The sequence below is a fragment of the Gigantopelta aegis genome, chromosome 6 (assembly GCF_016097555.1).
Source record: "Gigantopelta aegis isolate Gae_Host chromosome 6, Gae_host_genome, whole genome shotgun sequence".
In the NCBI taxonomy this organism is placed as follows: domain Eukaryota; kingdom Metazoa; phylum Mollusca; class Gastropoda; order Neomphalida; family Peltospiridae; genus Gigantopelta; species Gigantopelta aegis.
The window spans coordinates 54,534,453-54,560,818 of NC_054704.1; the positions used below are offsets into that span (position 1 = coordinate 54,534,453).

Genomic DNA, 26,366 nt, shown 5'->3' on the forward strand with positions numbered 1-26,366 from the left:
TTTGAACCCAATTGAGCATCTATGGGACGAGTTGGACCGACGCCTCCGACAGCGACAACCACAGCCCCAGACCCTGCCCGAGCTGGCAGCAGCCTTGCAGGCCGAGTGGGCCACCATCCCCCGGGACGTCATCCGTACTCTGGTTGCTTCAATGGGCAGGCGGTGCCAGGCAGTTGTCAACACACGCGGAGGCCACACCCGGTATTGACTCCAGATGACCTTGACCTTGGTGGTGTGTCCTATCACTTACTCACAATGGACTAGAGTGAATTGTGAACAATCCTGCAACATTTGGTAATTATCGGACTCACCATTCAATAATTAAATCAATTCTCCAAATGTTATGACAATGTGGTTTTGCGTTTCTTCTTTTGAAGAGTATATATATAAAAAAAAAAATGCCTGCCCAGATTCCATATCTTGATTATACTAATAAAATAATAAACGGTAACGCAATATTTTAGATCACGTTTTATTTAAATACATGAAATCCAAAAGTATTTTAGTTTCATTTTACCCATGTACATAAAGACACATAAAACTATTAGTGACATTTAGATAAGGATAAAGTTGTGCAATGCACACAAATTTATGTTGTCATGGTCAGTTACATAATCTGGCAAAATGGTAACAAACTAAAACAAAATATGTATGAACATACATAATTTAACATTTTAGGTCTACATCTGGGGGGGGGGGGAGATATTTCAGACGCTGATGGAAAAACAAGTACCACAATAGTTACTTAAACTGGTCCACAGTGAATATAATGAATTCAAATAAATAGTCCACCATTTTACTATTAATGACAACTAAAATTAACATGCATTTTAAAACCAGATTTACAATTAAAATACAAGGATCTAAATATCACCAGATCTATATCCAATCTGCTTTCTATTATATTAGGCTTTTTACGGTCAGTATCGGAGTTGAATTCGTCAATCTAAAACTATGAAGTCTCATTCAGGAAACATTTCAAAATAAAATCTGTCGAGAACATTAAATGCTCTGTCTCTAGTTATTAGGCAGTGTATTATCAGTTTTATCAAATCCATTAAGTTTCAGGTCGTCCTGGCGTTTGCTGTAGTCCCAATGCATCTTATGCCAAATAGAAGATATGTACTTCGTAAACTAGAGTCAGTGACTTCAATGATAAAACCGACAAATAATTACAATAAAGAATGCATTGGTCCTCATATCGCTCTAGTTTTAGAATCTCTTCTGCCCATAATCCAACCAATTAAACTGAAATGATCTTTCAACTTCTTGTCAATTTCCAGTTATGTGAATGGATTCCAATATATGACTGCACAAAATGGAAAACACAGACATACAAAATGGCCACTGTATAATAGTAGAAGTACTTCCTTGCACAATAGTGATTCCAAAACTGTTATTTTATCACCAAATCCTGGTACAACAGATGAGGTCTTTCTTTGTCACAGAAGAACTATTGTGTAGTGTTATTCATCGAACACTTGAGAGTACTCTATGTATTAATGTTCAAGTCTTTCGTCTCTACGTGCAGATTCCGCGCATTAAGCCTTTTTCTTCTTTGGTCGGCCTCTGTTATCTGGAGTGCCATCGGCTTTACGTTTTGCTCCCTGAAATGAAGTAACAATACATGAAAAGTTATGGGGAAAAAAAAGAAGAAGAAAGTAATTTGCAAAGCAATAAACTACCTTGTGGGCCATGTTCAAGTGAGAGTCAAGAAAGGGGATGGCACTTGAATTTTCTTTTGAACTAGCAGGTGCTAAAATATTGTTGTATCTTAAACATTGAGGGTCAAATTTACTAAGCCTGTTTTTGTCTTACACGTCTTAACTACATACATTTACAATGCTTAAACATGTGCATTTAAGAAAAACAGGCTTCATAAATGCGGCCCTTTTTTTTAAAAAATGTTTTTACCAAGGGGTTATCTACATACATTGCACCCACACCTATATATTTTGGATACATGTTCACTATAATTTGATATTTTTCTTAGAATTTTTAAGGGGACCTTTTTCACCAGAAAAAAAAAAGAGTAAAAAATTTAAGACATCAGTTATATGACATTTCTAAAGCTTTAAATTGCAGAATTAAAACAGGACCATACCTTAGGTGTCCCTCCTTTAGCTCCTCCCTTTTTCCTTCTCTCTGCCTTTTCTCTTTCTTCCAACTCCATATTCTCTCTCTCAATAAGCGTAATCAGTGTATTGCAACGTCGCTGAATTTCCTTCAGATAAATAAACAAATAATCAGTGGGTGAATATACCAAGAAAAAGACTCCGACAAAATTAATAGTATTTTATAGTAAAATACAGGATATATATTTATTTATATTGAAAACAAACTAAATAAATCAATTACCCAAGGAACCACACTCGATGTGTTTTAATGAAACATTCCTAGGCATTACGCACACAAACAACTAAACTAAATTATTCTATTACAATTATAATGCAATTCATGTTCACAAGTGAAAAATCATCTATTTCATAAAAAATATTACACAAATTATAAAAAAGATTACTCGGTAAAAATAATTCTGAAAATTTGTTTATGCTCACCATCACTGATTATTAAGTGAGAGTTAACCACCGACTTGAAGATATACTTCCACCTACCATCGCGGTCCTTGACTTGATGAACCAATCAAATCTGAACTGTGGTGCTTGTCGGACAGACTGCCGCAGGTCGTCGTAGACATTCTCTTTGTCAAAGCCGAGTTTGTGTAGCATGCAGACGAGGAATCGATCCTCCTCCTCCGTGTAGTTCTTTCCCTTGTTTGTTCCGTACTGGATGCGCAGCTGGTGGAATGGTGCACGGTAGCGAGACATCTGCAATGTCAATGTCAAGACGGTGAAAATTTAGAACGGATGTGACAGCCACTTTATTATGGAAACTCCTTTTAAAACAGGATGGCCAGATTGTCCATATAAATTGCAGCCCTGGAAATATGCAGTGCCACAAAACGTTTGTGAAATAAATCTATGTCTTTGCATATAGCTTCCCTTTCAGTCGAACAAGTTGTCATTCCTGCAACCTAGGGAATGAGTGACTGTTCTAATGCTGCGTTCATTTGGTGTTCGTGAATGCTGTGAATTCACAAGTTCCAAACTGTCAACACGACTTCACCGAGTGGACAGGGTTCACATCATTTACAGACAAACTGCACCGTCACTCACAATCGCACACACCCCAACGATACTCATACTTGCATGAATGACTTGTGTTTGTGACGCCATTTTTTGATGAGTTGTGAAGAGCGTTCGTTTGGCAAAAATAACCCGTAAACACCACTTGTGAACTGGGGTAGGATTTTCTGTCTCAGTCTTGTGAATTGGGAATATTATGCTACTAATTCAAAAGAGAGAGCAGATAAAAATGACTAGAGTGTCATTGTTATTAAGTCATTGACTTCCAAGGTTAGTACATGCTGGGTTCAGGTCTCTAAAAATTAGTGTGTGTGTGTGTGGGGGGGGGGGGGGGGGGGAGGAGAAGAGAGAAAGAGTCCATCAAGCGCGATCACACATCAAAAGAGCTCTCTTACCACTGAGCTACATCCTGTCCGTATATAGCACTGGAAAAGCAGATACAAAGAAAGTTTGTTCTGTTCAACAACATCACTTGAGTACATTAATTTAATAATCATCAGCTATTGTATGTCAAACATTAGGTAAATTTTACATAGTCATAGAGAGGTGACCCGCTATATTTTTCCACTAGTAGTAAGGGATCTTTATATATGCCCTTTCCCAGAGACAGGACAGTACATACCACAGCCTTTTATATACCAGTCGTGGTGCAATGGCTGATCCAATGATCTGTTCCACCAATGGGAATCACCTCTAGACCGACCATGCATCAGGCGAGTACTTTAACTCTGAGCCACGTCCTGCTCCGCAGCTATACATAAATTGATTTTAATTTTACCTTGGCATCGAGCGCTTTCTTGATGCCGATTCTCCTCTGTATTCTGGCTTCACCTCGGTCGATCTGAGCCATGATCCTCTCCACGTCCTGCAGCTCATTACACCGGTCCCAGAACACCGTCGAATACTGCATCACCTGCACAAGCAAACAATACACACTGTCAGTATCATCATCAATGCTAAATTTGGCTACAGGTGCAAATACCACAAACATTACCCATCTTTATATCAAGACTTATTTTTAATTTAAGTCATCTGTTGGGGACAAGTACAATTAACCATGTTCATCTATCTGTAAAAAAAATAAAAATAATAATAAAAAAATTAATTAAAACCAGATAATGTTGGTGACCGTATAGAACAAAAATTGCTTCATTAGAATTTTTGTTAAAACATTTTCTGTATCAGTTTTTAACCCAAGAATTCAATCATAACAAAGAAAATATTTTTCATATTTTTAGAGACAATGTTGCACAATGGTCATATCGAGTTAATGACTGCCTTGGCACTTATTAATTAATGGCCTTCATGGTAATAAATATAACAGCATCACAATTTGGAACACACACAAAATGTAGTTTTAAACTAAGTTTGCATGTATGGGTGCTATTTACAGTATTAAACTTAATTTAAATACTAACATTTCAAAAACTGACTAAATAAAAGTTTGGTTCTTAAGTATTATTTAAAAATATACCATCCATTTTATAGGAACCTTCTACTGTGGGAATAACAACCTACAGAAGCTAATGCCACTACTGACTGGTACTATTATTTCACCACTGTTTTCAGATATTTCTTTCAATATTACACAGTAAGATGACCTACCTCTTCAGGTGTCTTGCCTTCCACGTCTCGGCTGATCGCCTCAATGTCATCTCGCCCATATTTCTCATTTGCCTTGATAAACTGTTGGAAGTCACGTTTCGACCAATTCGTGAAACCCTGAAGAAATCCAAATTCAAACACTAGAATCAGATTTCAAAATATTAGTTTTTTCTTTTAGCATTCCTAAAGAAGTATTAATTGACAGTTGTTGTTTATACTTATTTTCGAGTTTATATCCAATTACAGTTCAAACACGCTGTCCTGGGCACACATCTCAGCTTCCTTGGCTGTGTTATCCAGGATAGTGGGTTAGTGGTTAGTGAGAGAGAAGTTGGTGTAGTGGCCTTACACCTACCTAGTCGTTAAACTTGCTCTGGGTGGGAGCCGGTACCCGGAAACGAACCCAGTATCTACCAGCCTTAAGTTATGGTGGCTTAAACACTGAGCCGGTGCATTGACAATGTGGTGCATGCTTCACAGGAAGTGGCGAAATCCATTACTTAACTATTAACCCACTCTCGGTGAAACAAAATTGAAGAGAGAGGCATTTAAGATATTACAATAATTCCCATGTATATTGAGCATTGATAGTACTACTATTGAAATAATTCACATGTTAAGCCTTAAATATCATTCAGAGGAGTGGTAGCTATCCTTAAACTATATCTGCTCATAAAAATAAAAATGAAATAAACCCAAATGCATTCTAATAATACATCATCATTCATCTTTCAATTCTCACACTGTCGAAACACAAACCTGACAACAGACATGTTAAGCAACTGAGATTTGATCAGTATATCTATAGGTGTTTTGTAGCTCGCATCCACTAGGGGAGTGACAGCTCCCTTTAAACTGTGAGATCTGCCCATGAATATAATATTGTAATAAACTGAACTAAAGAGGCCAGCAACCATTTTGTAATGCCATGGAGCATTTGTATCCATTGAACATGGGGTTGCGTTCCATGGGGAAAATTCTGCAAAGATCTGGCATTATTACCTGCTTCAGCAATTCCGTCTTTTCAGACAGTTCTTCCTCCACAAGTTCATCGGATTCATCAATTTTCTTCTGTTCTTCTTTTCTAACTCGTTCAGCATCAGGTCCCAAATCATGGTTCTTAGGAACCTATAAATAAAGAGAGCAACATTGTAAGCTAGTCTTCTCAAAAGGAAAATCTGTCCTAAAAGAGTTCTCAAATATCTTCAATTCTAATAAAAAATAATAAACCATAATTATTTTTCTTTTTAAATACATGTACTTTAGGTTTTAAACCAACAGAATAATAGATTATAACAGAATTTAAAAAAAACCCAAAGAAATAACACCACCACCATCTGACAATGATGGATTGCTAATAACTTTTATACCATATAAAATCCATTTAGGAACTGGTTTAATATAAAACCAGCCACAATTCAATGGCAGATACAATATGCGATAAATATTTTTAAAAAGAATGATATTAAAGATGTTCCTTATTTGTTTATACAAACCTAAGAACTCACTAGTATCCAAGTGCAATGGTTTTCCAGTCATAATACATGTAGAGATGTATGAATACTTACTCTGTATCCAATAGTTTTTCTGTAGAAATAAATTTCCTTATCCAGAAGCTCAAATAGCCTGGGAGGGAAGAACTGAAAGTCTTGGACATTGGGCTGCTTTGGTGGTCTGGGAGCCTAGAGAACAAAGAGGAAAACACATATTTACAACCATTTTCATATTATTCTTACCAAGTAACTAAACTAATGTATACCACCAATAATATTTATAGTTAAGATATTTCCATTACTAAACATAACTGAAACTGACTTATTTTGCAAATAACACCATTCTTGATGCAGCACTGGCATATATTTCAATATTTTACTGTAGTTACTCTAACATGTAATGTCAGTTAGACAAATTTAACTGATAGACCTATTATACGCATTTATTATTTATCACTGAACGCAACCAAAAATACATTTCTAGTCAATGTAGTTTCTATACAGAAAGGAACATAATCACATCTGATTGCATATTTACTCATTTTCCACAAAACCAACTTATCTTTATCTGCATAATTTCATGTTATTAGTCTTTTATTTTCACACAGCTGTTCATTTATCACTCCACCCAAAGTTTGTACACAACTTTTTACTTTAACTACATTGCACACAGACACTAAATTTAATTAAAGAAAGAAGTTATAATTGTTGTTATTTAACAATTAAAAAAAAAACCAAAGAGCTGTACTCATTGTAATTTATCCATTAAACCCCACCCCCCCCCCCCCCCCCCCCCCAAAAGAGGTGTAACATTGAAACTATTTTCGACTACCTAGTAATTAGGATAAGTACCTATGTTATCACATACCTTTGGTGCCTTGGGTTCACTAACTCTGAGAGCTTCTCGGAAGTATGCGTCGACTGCGTAGTTGGCCTTTCGCTCTCGTTTAGGCGGCTCAATCCAGTTACTGATACCTCCGAGCTTCTGCTTGTCCCGGTAGTCCTCACCCTCAAACTGATACACACTGTTGGACTCGGGCGTGTCCATTGTGAAGGACTGCAGAGTGCTCTCCCCTAGAGAGGCAATCTTGCTTCGGATTTCTTCAGTCTAAGAGGTTTAAAAAAAGAAGAAGAAGAAATTAAAACCACATACAAGTCAATAAAGTGACACATGATGTAGACAAAATAAATATCAAATGTTAGAAGAGTTATATTTCTTCACACAAAATACTTAGCAAAGCTCCAGTCTCAACTCTCCATCCTCTGATATTGTTTAATGCAAAACACAAACTACAGTTTTAATAAACTTGTATGTTTGCGCTATAACCGAGTATTGTCCAACATTATACAAAACCTGCTACCATTTTTTGCATACACAGTACAATGGAACAGTTTGGAAGACGGATCTTAAGTGTAATTAACATCGTATTTTTGTGTGAATTAGATTGGTCATTTCAGCCAATGTAAACCAAAGAATGGAAGGAAATATTTTATTTAACAACGCACTCAACACTATTTATTGACGGTTATATGGCATCAGACACAGATATTGAGGGAGGAACCCCACTGTCGCCATTTCATGGGCTACTCTTTTCAATCAGCAGCAAGGGATCTTTTATATGCATCATCCCATAGACAAAGTAAAGTAAAGTTTGTTTTATTTAACGACGCCACTAGAGCACATTGATTTTTTATCTTATCATCGGCTATTGGACGTCAAACATATGGTCATTCTGACACTGTTTTTTAGAGGAAACCCGCTGTCGCCACATAGGCTACTCTTTTACGACAGGCAGCAAGGGATCTTTTATTTGCGATTTCCCACAGACAGGATAGCACAAACCATGTCCTTTGTTGAACCAGTTATGGATCACTGGTCGGTGTAAGTGGTTTACACCTACCCACTGAGCCTTGCGGAGCACTCACTCAGGGTTTGGAGTCGGTATCTGGATTAAAAAACCCATGCCTCGACTGGGATCCGAACCCAGTACTTACCAGCCTGTAGACCGATGGCCTAACCACGACGCCGGTCATCCCATAGACAGGATAGCACATACCATAGCCTTTGATGAACCAGTCGTGGTGCACTAGTTGGAATGAGAAATAGCCGAATGGGCCCACCGACTGGGACCGATCGCAAACCAACTGCGCATCAAGCGAGCACTTTACAACTGGGCTACGTCCCACCCTTGCAACTTTAAATTCATGATTAAAAAAAAAAAATAGAAAAAAAAAAAAAATATATATATAATTTTATGTAGTAATCTGGATTTCAAAATTTAAAAAAAGGTCTTACTTTTTGTTCTCCTTTCTGTATAATGCTGTCAATATCTTCGTCTGAAATCTGGCTGTCTTTTGATGCAAAAACCTCACTTGCTCCATGGCGAATCATCTTGAGTACTTCATCTTTTCCAAGCTTACTGGACGCTGAATCCACCAGACGTCCTTCAAAAACACAATCACTTATAAACACCTTGCATATAAAAATCTCAGCAGCGTCTTATCCTAATACTCAATATCTTGAGGAATCACACACACAAAAAAAAACAGTCAAGAAAACTATATATATATGGGACAGCCTGATGAACAGAAACTGGTAGGGGACTAATAAATCATTTAATATAGGAAAAATATAAGTTTTTTTACCCCCACCTCCATGACAATAATTCCAGGCAAAACCTAAACACAAAAATAAATTTCAGAGAATGAAAATTAGGAATGGTGGGTAAACTTTTTTTACATTCACCCCAACAGGTCCAGATAAAATATAATGTATGTACTCTTTTGACCAACATGTTAATAAAAAAAAAAAAATGGGGGGCAGGGTGTGTGTGTGGAAATAATAATAATTAGGGTCAGTCCTTTTTTCAAAGTAGGGCCGGGTACCCAGAAATATACAATTGTTTCCTTTACAGCTAACAGTAGTAGTGAGGACTCAGACCTTGCTGAATGACGATGTTGTCGAGGTGTAGCTTCATTTCAGCTTTCTCCACAATGCGCTCCTCCACAGTGTTTTCTGTGATAAAGCGGAACACCATCACTTGCTTCGTTTGTCCAATACGATGAGCTCGGTCCTGAAAGTACACGATAAATCTTGTAACAGGAAATGGCAGGTGTGTAGCATGGATGGCCACAAGAGGAAGGAAAGAAGGAAATGGCAGGTGAGTAGCATGGATGGCCACAAGAGGAAGGAAAGAAGGAAATGGCAGGTGTGTAGCATGGATGGCCACAAGAGGAAGGAAAGAAGGAAATGGCAGGTGTGTAAATGGCCACAGGTGTGTGTAGCATGGATGGCCACAAGAGGAAGGAAATGGCAGGTGTGTAGCATGGATGGCCACAAGAGGAAGGAAAGAAGGAAATGGCAGGTGTGTAGCATGGATGGCCACAAGAGGAAGGAAAGAAGGAAATGGCAGGTGTGTAGCATGGATGGCCACAAGAGGAAGGAAAGAAGGAAATGGCAGGTGTGTAGCATGGATGGCCACAAGAGGAAGGAAAGAAGGAAATGTTTTATTTAACGACGCACTCAACACATTTTATTTACAGTTATATGACATCGGACATATGGTTAAGGACCACACAGATATTGAGAGAGGAAACCCGCTATTGCCATTCCATGGGCTACTCTTTTCGATTAGCAGCAAGGGATCTTTTATATGCACCATCCCACAGACAGGAAAGCACATACCACGGCTTTTGATATTCTAGTCATGGTGCACTGGATGGAACGAGAAATAGCCCAATGGGCCCACCAATGGGGATCGATCCCAGACCGACCGTGCATCAAGCAAGCGCTGTAGCACTGAGCTACGTCCCACCCCAGCCACAAGAGATGAGTACCGGTTGCAGATGGAGAGACAAGGCTGGGATGTGGACAGCCACAAGAGATGAGTACCGGTTGCAGATGGAGAGACAAGGCTGGGATGTGGACAGCCACAAGAGATGAGTACCGGTTGCAGAGGGAAAGACAAGGCTGGGATGTGGACAGCCACAAGAGATGAGCACCGGTTGCAGATGGAGAGACAAGGCTGGGATGTGGACAGCCACAAGAGATGAGTACCGGTTGCAGATGGAGAGACAAGGCTGGGATGTGGACAGCCACAAGAGATGAGTACCGGTTGCAGATGGAGAGACAAGGCTGGGATGTGGACAGCCACAAGAGATGAGTACCGGTTGCAGATGGAGAGACAAGGCTGGGATGTGGACAGCCACAAGAGATGAGTACCGGTTGCAGATGGAGAGACAAGGCTGGGATGTGGACAGTAAAAGTAGTTTAAAGATACGAGCTGCTACATCGGCGAAAACAAAAAGATGGAATATAAAGGAGAGAAAGGAAAGAGGGCAAAGGGTTTAAACAACAATAGAATAAATTTATTTACAAATAAAGTGGATCCAACAGCATTTCTGATTTGTGCATGGAACAGCAGTATTTGTCACTACAAAAGGATAAAATGCTATTCTGCACATGGCATAAATATATGTACCCAAGTTTATTTTTACTCATAAAAAGCAATAAATAATAATAGTTAAAAACAAACATAAGAAGGTATTTTCTTATCCACAAAAATTAAAAACAATATTTACAAACGAATTTCCACTTTATAGTTAAGTAACATTTTACACATTGGAAGAGCTAACTGAATACTATACCTGGGCCTGCAAGTCGACTTGCGGGTTCCAGTCCGAGTCAAAGAGAATGACAATGTCGGCGCTAGCGAGATTGATACCCAGACCACCAGCTCGCGTACTCAGCATAAAGACGAACTTCTTACTCTCCGGGCTGTTGAAGTCGTTGATTGATAACTGGAGAGAGTAACAAATTATTAACATGGATACAGAAATTAGTTTTAAATAAAATGTATCTTTAAAATGTGTATGGGTTTCTTTTTAATTGTTTGGTCAATGATAGTGTAAAATAAATAAGATTTTACAAATATTTGTTAAAATAAAATTATTTAGTCAAATGGAAGTTTTAAACCATAATAAGTTTTTAAAAACAAATTTTGAAAAACTATCAGAGATTCAAAATTATTTAGTTTAAACTATAGCTCTAAAATGTTTATTCGAAACTGATATTCTTAATTGACATGTCATTTATTCTATAGTTATAGATTTATTATTTGTAAATATTTGTTAAAAACTGTAAAATTAAATAAGAAGTATTGTAATATTAAAATGCTTTGAAAAAAAATAAAACTAAGAAATACTTTGAAAAAACTCCACTAACTAGCAGATATTTGCTATCAATAAATTTATGCAATGGTTTTAAACTAAATGATCTACTATTTTAACCAGTAGCTAGATATATGTAATATTTGTTCAAATTATAGTGAAATTTAATAAGAATTTTTTTCTTTTAAACTTGGAAGCGAAAAAAGTTTAAAGTTTGTTTTGTTTAACGACACCACTAGAATACATAGATTTATTAATCATTGGCTATTAGATGTCAAACATTTGGTAATATAGTTTTAAAAACACTTAGCGAATTTTCTTTTAATTTGTGAAAAAAAGAAAGAGGTGTAATAATTGATATTTTGTTAAAAAACCAGCTATAGGTTTTGCATGTTTGAGATACATTGGCGAAATTTTCCAATCACCAACAGTTAGCCCTGTTTTCCCTAGACAATAATAGTGATTTCCCTAGAAATTAGGCAAGGCATGGTTGACCAAACACTTTTGGGGCATTTTCACATTTCCGGGACTTTTTTTTCATTAAAAATACACAAAAATTAATTGAAATAAACATTAATCTAATTAATGTGCTTGCTTTAATAAATGAATGGCAAAAGATACAAAAGGCATATTTTATTAATTAATAATACCTTTCTGGGTGTTTTATAAAGGCAATTTTAGAATTAGTGAAAAAGGCTTGTTTAATCTTAGGGCAGCATGGTGCTGATTAAGGCAAGATGGTGCTAGACTATTGAGGCATGGTGCTGCACCATGCTAAAACGAGCTAGGGAAAACACTAAATAAGATTTCCTTCGGTGACTCATCTCACCTGTCTTTCCTCGTGAGGCGTGCTGCCGTCAAGTCGACAGTAGTCGTAATTCTTCCAGTAACAGTAATCTTCCAGAATATCCATCATTCGGGTCATCTGACAGAAAATCAGCACTCGCGAATCTAAGATGTTAAAATAGATTTTTTATAAAAACTCATAAAGCATTTAACCACCAGAATGGTTGTTCAACATCTTCATATTTCAACACATAGGTTGGGTCATAATTCAACTGTTACCTAATTAACCATGGGTAATTATTCAAGCGAAATGTTCATGGGCTATAACTCTGCGAAAAATTTGTAAATCGCCATGACAGTCAAACTTGATCAGTATCAGTACATGATAAAGCTACACACAAAATTTCAGCTCAGTAAAAATTTTCATATCTCCTAAATTGAAGAGCCTCAAGTCTGTCAAATCACCATGTAAGTCAAACTTTGATCTCTAACAGTATATGATAAAGCTATATATAAATTTTCATATCTCCTAAGTTGAAGAGCCTCAAGTCTGTCAAATCATCATGTAAGTCAAACTTTGATCTCTAACAGTATATGATAAAGCTATATATAAAATTTTCATATCTCCTAAGTTGAAGATCCTTAAGTCTGTGAAATCGCCATGTAAGTCAAACTTTGATCTCTAACAGTATATGATAAAGCTATATATAAAATTTCATATCTTCCTAAGTTGAAGAGCCTTAAGTCTGTGAAATCGCCATTTAAGTCAAACTTTGATCTCTAACAGTATATGATAAAGCTATATATAAAATTTCAGTTCATTATGTTGAGGCACTGTGAAAAAAATAAAGTTTGGAAAACTATATGTAGGACAGACAGGAAACATAATTCCCTCTGGTTGGATCGATAGGGGACTAATAACACTGGTCCTTCATATTGTCAAAATGATAACTGAGTCTATCTTTGAAATTTGTCAATCTGCTCTCTTTATTTACAACTTTCCGCCTGGAATTATTACTTGAAGAACAATGGATTGCTTTTGCTAGATTGATAGTCCACAATTTGTGAATCAAAACTGGCATCAATATGATTTCACAACTCTTGTTGTTGGTTTGCAGGTTAAATAAAACATGCATTCTGAGAGTACTGCCAAAGCAATACTTGTCCCTTATTGGGCCCCACAGATGTTCATGTCACCTAAGTTCAAGGGACATAACTCTATAAAATATGAATAAATTCCATCTGTGAAACATAAATAAATTCCTATGAAAGTCAAACTTGATCTTGCCCCATGTCAAAAATGGGCAAATGCCCACAAATGTCTAACTTGATATGTACCATAATAAAGCTATATATAAAATTTAAATATTCTGAGCTGTTGCGAAAAACTATATGTGGGACAGACGGACAGAGATAAAACCTACAGTCCCCTCCAGTAGGACCGGTAGGTGACTATTAACTGAATACAGCCTCAAGATGTCAGCTTTGATCCTTCAGGTAAATGCCGATTGGCAAAGCCTTCTTAAAAAACCATTTTAATATTAAACCAGATTTTTATCTTGAATACTATATAAGTAATAAAGCATCTAAAGACCAATTTAGTAACAGTTTTCCAAATCTGCTCTAGGCAGGGTTACCTTGTATTTTCAGTTTGGGCAGTAGTTTGTCGAGTACCACCATCTTGCCCGAGTTGGTGATCAGATGCATGTCGGTTGTGTACGGGGGACCTAGAAATAAACAAGGATTAATATCTACCATTGTGGTCTTACTGTACAACTCCCCACCCACCCCCATCCCCCACAGATTTTTGTGTGAAGTGAAAATGCTAATAAAAACAAATGTACCCACACACATGGTACAATATATAAATATGTGTTTCACATCAAGTGTCCAAATATCAATCTAAAATATTTCCGAAAAACATGCATATGGTTCCAGGGATATTAAAGATTGCAATTTTTTTCAATAAACAGCCACTCATCAGAAACTTCTCTCAATTGTTTGAAGCAACTAAATTCCAATTCAGTTTTATTATCTGCTTGAAAATCTACTCAGTTCTAGTTATCTACGAACACAGAGATAAATGTTTTGTAAAACAGTTATACTGCAGTGCTTTCTAAATCCAGTCAACATAATTAAAGATATTAATCAACATCAAATTTCCACCCATTTGATTTTGGTGATAGAATATTATTTTGGGTGTCAGGACACCTTACCAGGCTCTGCTCCATCAAAGAGGTATGGATGGTTGGAACACTTCCTCAGCTGCATGAGAATATTGAGAAGTCTCATCTTGTCTTGTTTGCCCGCACCATTCACAATGTCGATGTCTTTCATCAAGATCTTTGTATACCTTGATATAAAAGTAGTTTATTTACATTTTCTGCGATGCCATTTATGCAAAACCATGAAAACATTTTCTTTTTTTAAAATTATCATAGGTCTCTTTTTATAACCAGTATTCAAAATTTAAACTTCCATATAAGTTGACACATAAAAACACTATCATTTGTACAGTTAGTTTGGTCCCCCCCCCCCAATGCTATATTTAAGGCCAACCTCATATTAAGCTCCATAACTATGGTTTGTAATTAAATATTACCATTCTCTTTGCATCTTGCTCAGACCAACAAATATTTTGATCTCTTTCTTTGGTAAAAGTGCTTTTTCCACATCCGATTTGATTCTTCGTAACAAAAATGGTCGCAAAACCTGTCAAATAAAAAAATATATTACTCTTATTTAATAATCCTATTAGCAATCAAGCAGCATTTTATAACCATCATACAGAACTCATGCTTAGATAATAATTTTAATACCATAATTACTGAAAATTAATAGTTGTCTGTGAAGCCTCAAGTTTCTTTTGGTGAAATTCCAGGCGTAAAAGAGGAGGTTGTCAGAAAAAGATCCAGCTTGTAATAGGCAGTTTTAAAACCTTAAAACACTTACGCTGTGCAGTCTCTCCACAAGTTGTGTGTCATTACCCAAACAGTTGTTGGTGTTGAACCATGAATCAAAATCCTGTAAAATGCAAATATAATTCATTATTCTAGGGTGAAAAATAGTCCACATTTGCCAAAAATTATTCGTGATCAATGGCAAGAATCACTAATACAATTGCTAAATGTCAATTTCTGTCAATTAACCCATTTTTAATTTATAAACATTTCTCAAAAACATTTTCACTGAAATCTACCTGCTTTATTCTTAGTAAATACAGGTGATAAGATAAATATAATTTGTAAAAAGGTATTCCACAAAAAACCAGTCCTTTCCACATTTTTAATGTTCATCAGTTTGATATTCATTTCTACTTTCAATGACCTAACTAAAGATTGCTGGTAAATGATTTTACAAAGCTCCATGTTTTTTCCATCTTAATTTAATTTAAATCAAAACAGAATACATGCTCTTTAATACTGAATGATTGCTATGTCAAATATAGGCAAATACTTCAAATACTTACATTTGCATTGTTGAACACATCAGGCAGGAGAAAGTTGAGAAGAGCCCACAGTTCATGCAAATTGTTCTGAAGTGGCGTGCCGGTAAGAAGCAGTCTGTTGGTCGTCTTGAATTCACGCACAATTTCTGACAACTGAAAAACAGATATTAATAACACATCACTATTTTTTACGGTATATAACTTGGTTATACATTTTAAATATTTTTATCAAACCTTTGTTCAATACAATACTAGTATATTGGTAAAATGGCATGCCAGCTTGAAGAATGGTTTAAAAGAAGTTTTATCTAACAAGGACGTGTATCTTCCACAGTGTATTTTAATAACTGTAGCAGTAACATCCCTCCAATAATTACGTATAAAAGTGAAGAAAAAAAATAAAAATAATAATTCATCACTGCAAATAACATACCTTTGATTTTTCATTTTTAATTCTGTGTGCCTCGTCAATAACCAAATATCTCCAGTTGAATTTCTTGAAGACACTCTTCTCCAGAATAACCATCTCGTAAGATGTGATGCAGACATCCCACTCTCCGGGCATTAGTGTGTCTCGGACAAAATCAGCCTTAAAAAAGCAAAACCACCACATATATTTATATGCACTGAACCAGTATTTCTTACAGCTGTTCAGTTTTTATAATTTAATTTTTTGCCAGTCTTCAATTAAAGAGTATTCTACCTTAGTAAAAACCACCTTGGTAGATCCATTCAACTGACTGGGGGTTTTCTCGTTCCAACCAGTGCACCACAACTGGTCAAAGGTCAGGTATGTGCTTTCCTGTCTGTAGAAAAATACATATAAAAGATCCCTTTCTGCATTAGGCAAAATGTAGCAGGTTTCCTCGCATCACAATTACCAAATGTTTGACATCCAATAGCCAATGATTAATTAATCAATGCTCCAGTGTTAAACAAAACAACTATAACTTTAACTCAGTAAAATATTCACAAACATATGAAAAAGAAATTGTTCAACTTTTAGAATAAATATTTTAGCAAGTGTTCAAACAAAGAGCATTTTACCGTTGTAAAGTATTCACAAATTTTGAAAAAAAGAAAATCAATACAACTTCTCTGTTCCACATACATGTAATGACTATAATCATAATCTAATTCAGCTGTATCTTTCTAACTATTTTTCATAAAAAATACCATGAACAGGAAGAATGAAAATACATTGTTTTTTTATCTGTGAAAATATTTTGTGTTGACTGGCTTTATAGTGTAACAAGAATTCTGCAGAATTAAATGTGGTTTAAACAATACTTATTCCCAATTATAATGCTGGTTAGGGATTGGCCAACAGGCAAAGTGCCTATATCAAGGCCTCTCCCTACAATTTGAAAATGTAATTCAGGTTTACACAAGATGACAGACCAAATGTAAATTCCGTGATTCCAAATCTTAAAGGCATATTCGAATTAAATGCGTCGTATACCATAAACTTGTTCTATGTTAGTTGCATCCATAGATGTTTATCTCAATGCACATTTAAAAATATTAATTTAAATTGAATAAAAAATATATTTAAAATATTTTTTTTAAATTGTTTAACATGCATTCAGATAAACATTCTTAAATGTAACCATAAACCAAGGTTCATTGATTTAGACTTATAGTTCATGAGAAATGGATCTAAACATAAAACTTCAATGTTGAACTAAATGTAAAACTGACACTGTTTCCATTGACACTGAAGAAGCAATACCCACATATCGCCTTTTCGGTTTGTAAAATTGAGACAATAAAATGTATTCTATGGTTTAAAGAAATTGTTAACAATGTTCATACTCTCTGTTTCTGATTTCCAATGAGGCACACAGCACGTAATGATGGACACCAGCGGTCGAACTCCTGCATCCAGTTTGTCAGTGTCGACTTTGGAACGATCACCAGATGAGGACTGGCAATGTTTCTGTAGTGTTTCATGTAGCCTAGCAACGATATTGTCTGAAGAGTTTTACCTAGACCCTGAAGAAATATTAAAAGGATAATTACTAATTAATAACAGCATTCATAACTCACACTCATAACGAGACATTTTATCATTAAAAATGAAATGAAACAAGAAAGCCAATTATCATTTTAAATGTTTGTAGCTTAAAGATGTGAGATTTGCCCAACTGTTACGAAGGAAGGAAATGTTTTAGTTAACGAAGCACTCAACACATTTTATTTACAGTTATATGGCATCAGACATATGGTTCAAGACCACAGATATTGAGGGTGGAAACCTGCTGTCGCCATACAATGGGCTACTCAACATACCACAGCCTTTGATGTACCAGTCGTGGTGCACTGGCTGGAGCAAGAAATAGCCCAATGGGCCCACTAACGGGGATCGATCCCAAACCGGCCGCGCATTAAGCAAGCGCTTTACCACTGGCTTACGTCTCGCCCACACACATCCCCGTGCAGTTATGAGTGCATGCAGTTCATGAATGGAAGTTAACATCACAACATAAAATTCAAAATCAATTATCACCAATGGATTCTTATAAAAAGAAGTTGTGAAAGATTTAGAAAAATACTGATGAAACAAGAAACATGCCAAGTGAAGAAGAAAAAATAACAGTAAAACCCATGGTTACTGAACATTATTTATCTCACCATTTCATCAGCAAGGATTCCATTGATGCCATTTTCATACAGGGAAATCATCCAATTCAGTCCACGAACTTGATAGTCCCTCATTTTTCCACCAAGGATATCTAGAAACAAAATAGATTTCATACCAATAATAAATTTCAATGTTTTATTACAATTTCTTGAATATTATGTTACAAACACCAGTTAATTTGAGCAAAGTAGTACACTGATATGTCAGTTAAAAAACTTGTATAGTGTTCTTAGTTGAAAGAAACCAAATGGCTGTTGTTTTAGCCTAAAAATTAATAGACATGTTTAAAAGGTCCATCTATATCTATACATTAAGGTTTAAAAATTTAGACTCAGAATTATTAAGACTCTCTGCTGAACCCAATTCATAGTTCATATTGATGTAAAGACACTGTTTATATTTTTAAAAAGATACATTTCCTCAAAGATAACATTATACATTATATGCTTTATGCCATTACATGTGTTCATGTAACTAACTTCCAGTGGAATTGGTCTAGTCCCAGTTTCTGAAAGTAAGCTCTTTTTTTTTTTTTTTAAACAGCCAAGTTTTAAATTTATCATACTTTTATCTTTTTTAAATCCAAGGAGATTTCTGTTAAATTGAAGCACCATCCTATAATTCAAGAACAATTAAAGTTCTGTGTGGACCTTGTTCCCAATTAACACAAATAAAAGCCTGATTGTAAAAACATATATTACAAGATGGCGATTCTTCAAATCTTGTCAGTATGCTATGAGACTTCCGGGCTTCTGTCAGCAACTCTTCATCTTCTTCTTGTTCAGTACGTCGATGACGATGACTGGAAAAAGTGACATAAGTATACAGTATATATGTGATTATAATATTCAAAAATAGATAAAACAAAAATACCCAGCTGATACCATTTTACACATATCTGATTAACAATATCAGACATATTAGATCAGCTATAGAATATTTTTTATTCGTGTATACAGTGGTGTCAGTGTTCTCGCTGCTCCATTTAAGCGGGGCGCCCCTCCCCGCTATTCCATTTTGCTGCTCTCCTTTCACGTTCCCCGCCCTCCTTTATTTTTGAGCACCTATCTCCGCTGTTTCCAAATGCACACTTTTTTTCCACACAAAAAAACAACAACGATCAGTCTGCACACTGGACATCAAAGGAAACAAGCCGCGTTGTGTACGAAAAAGCAATTGACGAGACAATGACAGTTACCGTAACGTAATTTAACAGTATTTTTAACAGCCTCTATTTTGTCCAATATCTGTATCCATTTGTATGTTTGATAGACACAATAAATGTGAGCAATGAAAACATTTAATTTTTTACGGATTCGGCAATCTCCGATTGAAAAAACCCCTCTTATTTGGCGCCAAATTTGTCACGTGATCAGAACGGTCATTCTGTCTTTTGTTTCCACTAACTATCGTTTTATATTTTGTCCTCAGTTGCAGATATAATTGGTTGTAACTGATGATTTTTACTTTCTGTCATTCTGTTTATAAAGCAGTTCTTTATAAAAAATATTGTAACTTTTCATTTTGGGGGGATATGAACGCTTACAAAAACAACGGAAGTGGTAGTGTTTATCATTAAAATCATTTATCTTGAGTGTCAAATAATATATACACCGCCTTTACAAAAACGGGGGGTGGGTGGGGGGGGGGGGGTGTGTTTAAGGGTGTGGTGCCGAGTGGCCGCCCTCCTTTAATTTTCATCCAGCGAGAACACTGGGTGTCATTACGGATGCAAAAACAGGTGGAAATGAAATTATAGGCAGCTATTACAGTCCGCAATGAATGTCACAACCTAATCCAGTTAATGCAAAATCTAAAAATCGTGCAATTTCAGTATGTAACGTATCAGTCAATTTTGGCACAAATCATGGAGAAATATAAAAAAAACTAAACATTTTTTTAAAGAATATATTCATTGAAGAATAACGAAACGTTTTCAATCAAAGTTGCATCATGGCAAGATTTTAATTAACAATTTTAAAGTAATTTCACAGAGCGACACATCTAGCATTATGCAGGGACAGCCAAGGGTCAGATATGTCAGAAGAAAGAGACAATATTAGGGCTTCTAGAATTTTTATAAAATCCAATAGCCATGGGATAAGTGATTTAAAACATTTTCTATCCACAATTAAAAATTCACTAGCCCTACTTTACAATTTTACTAAATAAGAGTAATAATCAGATATGTCACCTAAAGAAGGAGATAGAGCTTAAAAACACTAACATTTGGGGGTTGGGGTGGGGGCAGGATATTCATAATTACAAAATAAGACTTAACTGCAACATTTGACAAAAGAAATTCTCTACCCGTTGTGCATAGCAATTGCAGTTATTTACTAGCCCAAAATTGAACATTACTAGCCATGGGAATGGGGCTACCATAATCTAGAAGTCTTGCAATATGTTGTTCTTTAAAAATCATATACGCTTATTTATCCACGGCAGTAGTTTAAGACTTGTGTGTTGTAGAAAGGCAGTTTGACAACAACCATTGACAGCAACAACAGTGAAGTGTGATTGTAGCTTTAATACTAGTACAGCAGGGCTCACACTGCCCAGTGCCAAATTAGCCAATTGCTAATGTTTATACAAAAGTGGCTACAACATTTAGTACTTGGCTATGAAATATTTTTTATAAATTAGCCTTTCTTCAAATATGTTCAAGGAAATGCTCTACACATATCTAAATTCTTTCCAGTTTGAACCCTGGTTTTCACGCAACAAACTAAATTTTAATTTGCTTTTCTTTTGACAGCGTATAGGGCATTTGCACCATATTCCATTTTAATTTGTCATTGCCACCCAATAGTCCTAATATTAGATTTTGCTCAGAAAACTTATGCAGGCAATGTATTTATAAGACAGATGTGCACTTTTAAAATATAACTTTGTTGAAACGTGACTAAATAAACGATAATTGCATTTAAAAACACATTTAGTGTAGTATAAGCAGCAGTTTGCCAAATCACCTGATGAGATGTGAAGTTGAATTTGACAAGTTTATTTATCGCTAAAGAGCTAATTTGAAAAAACACATGACCGTTGCACATCTACTGCCATTTTGGCTAACTGAAACATGTACTAGTAGTTGGCTACAGATTTTCAGACTAAATCTGCTAAATTGCTAAATCATAATGGAGTCCAGTTCAAACCGTAATGATTCATGCATATACAACCTCTGTAGTTCCCCATATCTTTACTGTTTCCTACTCCAAACAATAGTGAAAATATATTTTACATTTGCACACAACACACAACCACACACACTGCAATAAATATGATATTAAACTCCCTACCATTTCGTATTATGTTTGCTTTAAAATAATTTTCATTGTCACTCACTAAAGCTTGTGACAACTGAAAATTATTTCACTCAGGAAAATAAACATGATACAAAATGGAAGTTTGTTTAATATTCTATGAAACTGTACCATGTATGCAAACAAATCCTTTCAAAGCAATGATAATATTTACCAGTAAATGGCCAAATAGTAAAAAAAAAAAAGGAAGTCATGTCTAAATACAATTTCACCATTAAATAAGTGAAAAACAGGTTGTCACTCTAGTTATTGTAACGTGAAATAACAGTGACTTACTCTCCAGCTAATACCAGTTTTTCCTTTTCATTAAGTTTTTTGCCTATTTTAGGCCTTCCTGGTTTCATCTTTAGCGGACTTGTAGGGACATTGCCTTTGATCGCACCACCAGTCTGCATGAAATGGGCAAACAACTCTGTCTGTTGTAACAAGAAGTCGAATCGATTTGACCTGTCCGATTCCTGAAAAAAAACAAAAAAACTTTGTATACAAGTAGAGAAACGAAACTACTCATTTAAATAATTTTTAGTCTAAATTTCACATTTTTAACAATCATTAGAGTACCTCTCTGTTAGCTTATTTTGGGGCATTTTGTTGCTCATGGAAACTAAAAATAAAACAGGTGACAAACCTTTTTTGTAATTGCAAATGGTTTAGAAATCTGTTAACAACATGAACAAAATTTGGGCAAGTGTTTTCTTAATACAACATTAGTAATGATACTTGATTTTAATGATTACAAACACATCATCGTGTATAAAATGCGTGATGCATTTGTCTTGATATTATTTAGTGGGTTGGCTTGCTAAAGTGTCTTTTTATACACATTGGAGAAACTTGAAGTGTTTTTTTTTTTATGAATACTTCACCGGGCCTCAAACAAATGCATATTCCCCTAACAATAGTAGTCTGGTCCGAACATCCCAACAGCCAATGGGAAAGCCTCAAATTCTTCTAATGCATCCTCCTTCCTGTTCTGGTCATGTGACTGTAACATGGTTCATACAGAAATTTCAAACCTAAATTTATGGGATTTTTAGGGTGAATGTAAGTAAAATTTAGAGACTAAAACTTTGCTGTCCACCATTTGCAATGACCTTCAAACTCGACAAAATAATGGGAATGTTTGAGCGGGCCATCGGAATCGACAGAAAACTGTCCTACACACTTTTATAAACATAAATATGTAAAATCCACATAGGTATAAATGCCTGATTCAGTTATTCCGTTTTATTTGGTTTGCACTGAAATTAAGGTTCAAGATTGGTTAGTATTTTAGAAACGTGTTTCGTTTTAGAATGACCAACCAAGTGCTCCCCCTAAAGTTACGAATGAATCCTTCTACGCACAATACCGAACATTGACGATGTTTTACAAATGAATCATTGGAATCATTTTGGCATTGTTTACACACCAACGTTTGAGCAAGCACAGAAATCAACAAATGAAAGTAAATAACAATGTATTTTTGGAAATTTATTGAATTATTTCGGAAGAAGAAAAATGTCTATCGATTTCAGGGCTTATAAGTTATATGGCCCAATTTATGGTCTTTTGTGAACTTGCCCGTAAAATATAAGGCTTTTTATGGCTAGATCATCAAAATAGGGACTTTTTAGGGCAACCCTTCAAATTTAGGGCCTTTTCAAGCATGTGTGAACCGTGTGTAACTTCCTTCTTTTTTCTTCGCTTTTGTGGTTTGGACATCTTTCCTTTTTGCATTTGTTTGAGACCAGGTAAGGTGAAAAGAAATGTAACAATTTGTTAATTTATTCAAGCAAGTGAATCTTACAAGTTTTTCTTCATAACTGCCTTCCTCCTGGACGGGTTCTGCAGCTCCAGGCGGTGCTTTCAACAATAGAGACGGACCAGGGACAGGCTGCAAGAAACAGGCATTTTTATTTTTAATTGCCCCAGGTCAATGTGGCAATGTCATGGATGGGGAGCCTTAAATTATTAACTTACATAGTATTTATAACATACTCATATACATACATAACCATACACTCGTACATAAACATATTTTCACAGAAATGCATATATTATTTTGTTACTCGTGTCTGAGGAAGAAAAAGGCAAGAGGAAGAAAAAAGCAAGAGGAAGAAAGTTGAAAATGCAGAAAAATTATATAAATGAATAAGTGGAATTTGTTGTTTTGTTTTTTATTTGTTTGTTGATGTCTGGAGTAGAAATACTGGTAAGAAAAATGAGTACAATTAGCAGATAAACATACTGAATTTGTGTATCCAGTTTTTCTTTTATTAAATAAAAAGACCAAGCCGACAAAAACAAGTATGTATTTCAATAGAATTTTTTTTTTTTTTTTTTTTTTTTATTCCACTTAAAGGAGAGGACAATTAAGGCATTTGGCCTGGTATGCATATTTAACGATATATAATGCACATTATTGCTTAATATCAACACGTATAATCGTATAGTTAATTAATAAAACGGTTAAATGTGACGACTATTATATTTAACGGGCGCAGCCATTTTGTACCATCTCAGTGAGTACGCCCTCTGGAGAGCTGGTGGTTATGTAATACTTAATGCGTCACGTCAGGAATGAGGCTTAGAACTAGAAAAACACAATCTACCTGGTTTTTGCGGGATAATAAATAGCCATACATTGCAATGTTCTGTAATAATACACATCCCAGTAAGTCAACAGTAAGTATATCCAGCACTATATATATTATTTTTCAATACAAAATAAAATACCATTGTCAAAGTGGCTACGCAACAAGTCGAAACAATTAACAATGTTTTTCCCATGCATTAACCTACGTACTGAAATGATACACGGAGTGTTTTCTTAGTTAATTGGTCTATGCTGTTAGTTGCTTCTACCTGTGATTTCTGATTGGCAGGTGTGTATTTGATTGGTAACCAGACGAGCCAATTAATTGACGCTGTCTATACACAAAATACATACCGGTATTGTGGAATATTAGCTGTCGCCCCTAAAATTGTAATGGACATGGTTTATTACTGTAAATAGTTCTGTAAAAATATTGATTAAGTAGACTTTTCCATCTACAACCACAGAACTGACCAATTACGTAGTCCCAAAGAAAAGAAAATTATCACTTGCCGACTTGTGTATCGTGGGTTGTCGTTTTTGCTCCAACGTAGCATATCAATAGGCGTAATAGTGTACATTTTTCCTTTGGATTATTAAACAGAGAAAAATACTATAACCCCATTTTGTTCCGTTAATGCAACTTGAAATATATTTAGTTAAATAGTTTATTATATTATTATGTCATTTATGCTGTTTTACAAGTCAGGTTGATCAAAGAGAAGCGCCTTGTCGAAAATTACTGCTTTTGTTTACACTGTACATGGTCAGGAGCTGACGTCACTTCGCCCCAAGCTATCCCACCGGACGTCACAAAAACGAAACAAAATGGCTGCCCCCAGTTAGCAGGAATAATCATGGTTTTTTATTAACTCTAAAATTACGCGTTTTTCATTTGCTAAAGTGTCAGTATGTGTTGGTGGTCCGGGTATGCATCTTTCCAACACATAAGGCTCTTGTTGGAGTTGACCCTACCTTTAATAATTCTGCGCAGCATATTTTTGCAAAGTTTTTTCAATAGCATGTTTTTGTGGGAGTTTTTGCCGTGGACATTTTCTTAACTGCAGGGGCTGCTCTTCCATAGATGTCTACACTATTTTTATTAATAATTTTGGAATTTTAAACTGATGTTCACCATCACGTACCTTCTTACTTTGACCCCAATAGCATATTGTTTTTTTAGTGTGTTGGGGTGTCATTAAACATTCTTTTATTAAATTATCAATTACCAAAAACAAGGATCACATCCATCAAAAATGCACATAGCAAGTACTACAGTCACTTTTCTGACAATTGTTTTGGCTTCGTACCCATAAAAAAACTAATCCAACGGTAATTTTTTTATACGATATATTTGACAATAGGTACTTTTTATTTCTTTCATCTTTTACAACTTAAAATTAATACTTTGTCCAAAATTATGAAAAATAAAAATTACTGACCCGTAAACGTTGTATGCTTGTTATAGAAATTTAACTGGGGTCAAGGTTAGTATCTAGACTTGTTTTTAATTTAATGTGGCAAAGCATTGTAATAATATTGCTAATTTTGAATTTGAATGACATTACTTTGCATCTCCTTACAGTAACCATAAACTGGGCATATGACGTTTTCATTTCAAGAATGCTGGAAAAATGAAATTAAGGTAAGATATGCTATATTTATTGCAAAACAATGGTGTGAAAAGTGACTGTCATCCACCTTAGACCAAGTTAGAGCAGGTATGTAACGAAAACTGGTTACTAACGAATTCTGGTTATTTCATGATAATGTTAACCTTAATCCTAAACCTATTCATAATTTTAACATATACTTTATAGAAGTGGGGGACATTCATAACTCTTGCCTAAAAGTGGTTACACAAGGGTATTTTTAAAACAAATGAGCAGATTTTGTGTTGTGATAGATGTGTGTCAATTCAACCGGGTGCATGTTTAACAGGTTAACCTCATTTGACCATTTATCAACCACACCGCAGACACTGCTTCAGTGCTTGCTAATAACAGCGAATGAAAAGTTAAATATCTCACAGACTCGTCCATCGGTTCGTCTGGAACACTTTCTTCGTCGGATGATGACATTTTAAAAATGTTTTAGTCAAAAAAAGCGACAAATTTAATGTCTTTGTTGTGTCTTCACTTTTGGCGGGGACAATCGAGATTTTTCTAAACCAG

General features: G+C 35.4%; 1 protein-coding gene across 1 annotated transcript; it reads right to left on the reverse strand.

The window, feature by feature from the left end:
* Window positions 1–458: 458 nt before the first annotated feature.
* Window positions 459–26,366, reverse strand: LOC121375213 (SWI/SNF-related matrix-associated actin-dependent regulator of chromatin subfamily A member 5-like). The gene is made up of 24 exons (XM_041502520.1): window positions 26,223–26,366; window positions 23,404–23,490; window positions 21,891–22,072; window positions 18,993–19,093; window positions 18,282–18,382; window positions 17,463–17,642; window positions 16,081–16,236; window positions 15,669–15,800; window positions 15,152–15,223; window positions 14,802–14,911; window positions 14,416–14,552; window positions 13,837–13,926; window positions 12,243–12,364; window positions 10,892–11,044; window positions 9,186–9,318; window positions 8,541–8,689; window positions 7,113–7,352; window positions 6,320–6,433; window positions 5,754–5,879; window positions 4,752–4,868; window positions 3,925–4,059; window positions 2,616–2,828; window positions 2,105–2,224; window positions 459–1,607 (listed from the first exon to the last, which is right to left on the reverse strand). The coding sequence occupies exons 1-24, from the start codon at window positions 26,271–26,273 to the stop codon at window positions 1,542–1,544; spliced, it is 3,087 nt and encodes a 1,028-aa protein (XP_041358454.1). The 5' UTR covers window positions 26,274–26,366; the 3' UTR covers window positions 459–1,541.

Bases quoted from the DNA above. Each gene is read 5' to 3' on its own strand.
- LOC121375213 (XM_041502520.1), bottom strand. From the start codon at position 26,273: ATGTCATCATCCGACGAAGAAAGTGTTCCAGACGAACCGATGGACGAG. The intron at 11,045-12,242 runs GTGAGATGAGTC...TACTCTCTCCAG, and splicing joins CGCCTCACGAGGAAAGACAG to TTATCAATCAACGACTTCAA. The intron at 8,690-9,185 runs GTCTGAGTCCTC...GTGTTTTTGAAG, and splicing joins CAACATCGTCATTCAGCAAG to GACGTCTGGTGGATTCAGCG.